Source organism: Cucurbita pepo, chromosome 12 (genome assembly GCF_057944985.1).
Source record: "Cucurbita pepo subsp. pepo isolate OVF chromosome 12, ASM5794498v1, whole genome shotgun sequence".
In the NCBI taxonomy this organism is placed as follows: Eukaryota; Viridiplantae; Streptophyta; class Magnoliopsida; order Cucurbitales; family Cucurbitaceae; genus Cucurbita; species Cucurbita pepo.
Window position 1 is genome coordinate 2471908 of NC_141809.1, and position 5953 is coordinate 2477860.

Consider the following 5953-nt stretch of genomic DNA (forward strand, 5'->3'; position numbering starts at 1 on the left):
ATGACATATGGAGGTTCATGCATCATACAACATTAGTAAACATAACATAATATCATAGCATAACATAATCGTTAGCTGACATACTTTATAATATAGCGTAACTAGTAATAACATCATATTGACATCATAACATAAACATAACTTCGCATACATTAAGCAATCCTAAAATTACGACATGTGCAAGGGTCATTGGGTACGCATCGTTCATACAACAATCAAGTCATCCATCCAACCAACCAACAATAAAGCCACTTAATTGATTGGCCTACAACAATGTTACTAATTTATACTGAGAGAATTCTTTGCAATTCAAATCAACCTATGTGAATCTACAACATAGAGCTAGTTCATCTAAGAGTATTAATTAACTAAACTATTGGCTAAAAAATTACTTAAGTTGACCAAACAGTGGTCATACAAACTTCAAACGTTTCTAAAAATGTCAAAATCAGCTCTAGAATAGTCTAAGAGAGTAGGAAAGCGTATCGGGATCTCAAGTCGTAGGGTTGAAACGCTAGTCAGCAGGTCGAGACGCAAGTCGATGTGAGTATAGAGTTAGTTTGTGGACTGGGTCGGTTTGTGGATCGAGTCAGTTTGGGTAGTGGACTAGGCACTGAATTGAAGTCGGTTTGGGTTGTGGGTTGATTATTGGATTGGTCTATTAGGCCAAGACGAGTGCATAGACGAACTATCAAGCTGAGGAGCGGAGATAGATCCAAGTCATGATTTAGACTCGTGTGATTATTTTGTAACTTAATTTAGATTTTTAGTTAATGTAATAAAGAATCATTTAGTATAAAATGAGCCAAAAGCCAAGAAGCTATGAACACACTCAAAATAATCAAAGCCCTCATCCTACTTGTAATAACACAACCATGCTGAGCTTCGATGTGCCCATCGACGCTATTGAAGAAGCAACCTTAATTCTGAAACGAATGAATGATAGTGGCAATTTCAAAAGCTTTCGAGGAATGCTGATTTTCACAATCTCCCAAACGTCCCCCATCTGCTTTGTTTCCTTTCAAATGATGCCTTCATTCTTCACCCAATACCTATGCGACCAACGCCATTGCGCCAACTTTTCGGTCGACCAACTTTTCAGGACCTTGACAAATTTGAAACAAGTCGGGTTCTTTGCGTTTACGTTCTCTCTTGACGAATTCCGACACTGTGTTCACTTAACGTTCACCAGTTTAGTATACTTCTTCTCATTTCTTGAATCTTTTTTTTGTCGATTCTTTCATTTCTTTTGATATCAAGATCCAAGAACCAAAATGGCTCACGAAGGAACATACGATAGGTTTCTGTTGTAAGTTATCATGAAGATGTATCGTCATAACTCTCATTTAGTTCATATCCCATAATGGTTCATTTTGAGTATTAACTCTCATTTAGTTCATAACCCTTTTAGTTCATATTTTTATTTATTTTGGTTATTAATACTCGTTTAGTTCGTAACCCTTTTGGTTCATATTCTTATTCATTCGGTTCATATATGAGAACCACTAAAGCATTGCTTTTGATTCATTTCTGTTGTAAGTTGTCATGAAAATGTATTGTCATAGCTCTTATTTAGTTCATAACCCATAACGGTTCATATTCTTATTTATTTTGGCTATTAACTCTCATTTAGTTTATAACCCTTCTAGTTCATATTCTCATTTATTCGGTTCACGTACGAGAATTAGTATTGTTATGTCTATATAAAGACTTGTCTAGCATTGTTTTGAGATCTGGAGTCATGGTCATTTTATATTTGTTTAGTGGTATTTGGATTAGCCGTGGAGTCATTGTCATTTTGTATTTGTCTAGTGGCATTGGGTTCCACTCATTGTTATTTTGTATTTGTCTAGTGACATTTGAGTTAGATGTGGAGTCATTGCCATTTTGTATTTGTTAGAGGCAATTGGGAGGAACTTTATTAAGAAACATACTTTTTATAAACATTTTAATTATAATGATTAGCCACCATCTGTGTATGAGAATTTCTTCTCTCTGAACCACATAAATCTTTGTGTCTCTTTATTTAATTTTTTGTTGGTGGGTGTGTAAGTGAGATCGATCTTACTTCCACTTCCAGTACAACAATTAGGTATCATAACAGTATAACAAGTAGTATCAGAGTATGGAAAGTTGTAACATTACAACACAACAGTTTCTTTATTGTTCTCATATCTTTTTGTTTGGTTTCTTTTGATAGGCCACGTGCGAGGAGCTACAATGACGACAATACCTACTTTGATGCCCGTTGTACCCATTGACGAGGAGCTTATAGCCAAAGTTGACTATAGCTTATTTTTCTCAATTGATTCAGAAGAGTTCAAACTCCTTGTAATTTGGATAGGCGCTAATAAGGGTAACATTAATATCTTTTAACTTTCTTCCTTTTCGTAAGAGATTGAAAGTTTCAAAACAATTCTTTCGTGGATCTATGATAGTAACGGCGACTCTAACTCGTTCAAGAATCAAGTTCATTAACCCAAGTGGGGAGTTTGTTCTAACCCAACAGGTAGGGTTCTTGTGAAGTTCATAATTCAATGATTATGAAGTTGATGGGTTTGTGTTTTGCAGGAAAGAAAATGCATTATTGGAGGCATACGAGAGGGTGATGAAATTAGATTTTCAATCACTTTACTTCCCATTGAATTTTTCAATAGTTTCACGTCAAAAAGGGTGTGGTTCTTCAAGACATATGATTCAAATGGCACATTGATCATTTCTCCTATGGGATTGCATGCTGAAATTTCGTCCTATTTTCCTGGAAGATTGCGTTGATTCATATGGGAAGTTGTTTGTCTTCAAAGAAATGTTAATATCATTCGCCTTCTTTCTCTTAATAAAATTCATACCAATTGTCTATTATTATGATTCAATTTCAACAAATATCATTAGAAGATATCCCACGTTGTTTCGGGAGGAGAACGAAACACTCAGTAGACGCATTTTAAAAGCCCGAAAGAGGAAGCTGAAAGAGGACAATATCTAGATTGTTACAAAAAAAAAAAAAAAATTCATGTCATAAACATGTATAACATAAAATGTGTTAATAAATAAATTAAATAATAATTGAGATTCAACCTAGTATTTAATTGTAATAACAACTATGTATATGATCTATAAATATATTATGGTACCTCTTAAAAATTTACTAGTGGAATAATTAAATGAAAGCAAATTTGATTTACGAGTAGGTAATAAATACTTTTTTGTAACCACTCAAGCCCATAACTAGTAGATATTATTCGGTATGGGGCGTTACTTGTGATTGTCAGCCTCATGATTTGAAAATGCGTGGGAGAGATTTCCACACCAGGAATGTGTGTTCATAATTCACTCCCTTGGCATAGTGTAATAATTATAATAAGAAGAGAGTAGGTTGTGACTCTCATATCGAGACAAGTAAAGCGGTAACCCCTCAAGAGGCGCCCATCCGGCCATGTGTGGACCAATATAAACGGATATCATGATGCGACTGAGGAGAACAACAATGCATCATCTAACACACCACACAGAGTGGGCATGAAGACAAGTCGAGACATAAGCAAAATAGGGACATCGAATAGACAAGAATGACAAAGATAGGATTGTTGAAGAACTGAGTACGATCCCCGTCCTTAACCTCGAAAGTCGGAGTTCTAGAAGAAATTTGGGAATGCGGTTTTGGAGTTAAGTCAGTTCATATGAAATATGAATGCTCACCAAAGTTGATGTAAATTGACTAATGTTATGCGGACCTCGTGTATTGAAAATGGTTCAAAATGAACTGTAGGGGAAGATATGGTGATAGCTCTCTACAACCCGTGGGCTCTGTGGCTTAAGTGAGCTACCATGTGACACATGCGTGTGTCGCAGTAAGGGTGAGCGTGTCGAGACGAGTATCTTGATAGAACACAGATGGATGGATGTTCGGGATGTCTTGATGAGATGAGCGACATGTGGGCCTATTCTCGATGGCATGACCAAGTGAGTTATGATGGCCGACGACATATTTTTTTCTTCCATTTGAACTAATTTCGATCATTCTTTTAGCTGCTTTGATCGGCGCGGGTGATTTTCCCGGTAATGAGGAAACATGATCAGTAAGAAATCATAGAAAAGATGAAAGAATGGGAAAAAACGGGCACATTCTTCAAAAATACATGACTCTGGCTTCTATGTCTTCCCACAATGCTTATTACCCACAAAACATCTTACCCTGAATCGGAGAAAGAAAGAGGCTTTCCTTGCAAGAACAGATATTAAGCCATGTCGATTGGGAACCAAAATGACATAATGAGATGCGATGTTGCATTGAGAGACCTTGGCCTCGAGGCAACGTCAAGCCAAATAACTTAGCCTAGTGTAGAGGCAAGTCGGTTGTGTCGCAGATGATTGAACATGCACGCGCAGGAGGCGTGTGTGGCAAACAAGTTTGGATTCCGTACAAGCGATGTTCAGTTGGCGAAGACAAACCTCGCCTAAGGTCCAAAGAATCCACAAAATCTGGAAAAAAAATATAAATGGGGCTTGATTCCCATTAAGGTAAGTCGTGAGCGTGTCAAGAATACTATGTCCCACAATCGAAAAAGTAGGACCGCCCCACACAGCTCTAACACTAATACCATTTATAATAGCCCAAAAGTGTACCCTAAAACCTCATCAACCACAGCCGATCCACCATTCTCCCATCATGTTCATTTTTATGCTATACCAAATGCACGACCTTGTGGATGCCACCTCCGTCCTCGCCGAGACATTCGATGACATATTTGATATCAAATTCTCGCCGACAATGTTCTCCATAATGGCCGCTACGACACCCTCCTCGCGTTGCATCATAGCACTCCAATTATCTCCTCAATTCTTCAATGCATATTTATGCCACCAACTTCATTACAAATTCATTTACATCGAAGACTTCTATGATTTCATGCACAATTTTGAACGCAAAGGTTTTTCTTCATTAACCTTCACTTTTCCTGAACCAGATCGTGTGGACTCCAATGTGGCTCTTCGTGGTTTGTAGTTTATACCCTTTTCACCAATTTTAATTTTCTTGAACAATTTAGATTCAAGAATCTTGTTTTGCAGTCATGTCCGAAGCTTGCATCAATGTTTATTCATGTACCATTCCTTGGCGATTTCTTGCTGCAACTGCGATACTCAAATTTTTTCATGGCTCAAATGGTTTGCTTTTTAATATCTATATCTTTCAAACCCATTTGAGTTCTTTAAAATCTGATACCCATTTGGGATCTTTTAGGGCATTTCGAGGAACTTGAGTTACCAATGTTTCCTTCGTCTAAGGTGATGGATGTTGGGCCATTTGATTTTGCAACATTTGTGTCAATTGACTCGCAAGAGTTCATAAACATTGTCACATGTTTTAATGATTTTGATTATGGTAATATATAATAACTCATATTATAATAACATTGTCACAATTTTCTTTATGTGTTCTTGATCTTGTTGGGATTTTTCACAGTTCTTGTTACTTTAATCAATTCACAAGTCATGTTCTCTTACGGAAAGACAAAGATTGTTCTAACCCAAGAGGTAATTGTGTCACTTTTGATGTTCTAAGATTATTTCAATCTTTTAAATTGGCTAATGTTATGCAGAGAAGACAATGCATTATTGGAGGTGTTGCAGCAAGTGATGAAGTTGTTTTTGTAATCAGTCTCCAACCAATGACAATTTTTTGTAATTTGGCTCGTCGATTACGAAGGGTGTGGCTATTCAAGTCGAGTGATTCGACGACGAGAGGAGTAATCGCGGCCCCTTTAGGGTTGTATGCTCGATATGTGGCCTATTTTTCAGATAGAATTGACACGACATCGGAAGATCATATGAAATATGATAACTTTGTCGAGTATATATCAAAATAACATTTTTGTATTTCGTACGCCTTAAGGTACCATTGGTCTTTTAATGAATAGGCTCACATCATATGTTAATATATATTTGCGTTTTC

The 5953-nt window shown here is 36.8% G+C and overlaps 1 protein-coding gene across 1 annotated transcript; it reads left to right on the plus strand.

Moving 5' to 3' along the window:
- The first annotated feature begins 834 nt into the window (after positions 1 to 834).
- On the plus strand, positions 835 to 2775 carry LOC111806340 (uncharacterized). The gene is made up of 4 exons (XM_023691604.2): positions 835 to 1191; positions 2201 to 2356; positions 2439 to 2509; positions 2572 to 2775. The coding sequence occupies exons 1-4, from the start codon at positions 876 to 878 to the stop codon at positions 2773 to 2775; spliced, it is 747 nt and encodes a 248-aa protein (XP_023547372.2). The 5' UTR covers positions 835 to 875.
- The last annotated feature ends 3178 nt before the right edge of the window (positions 2776 to 5953 follow it).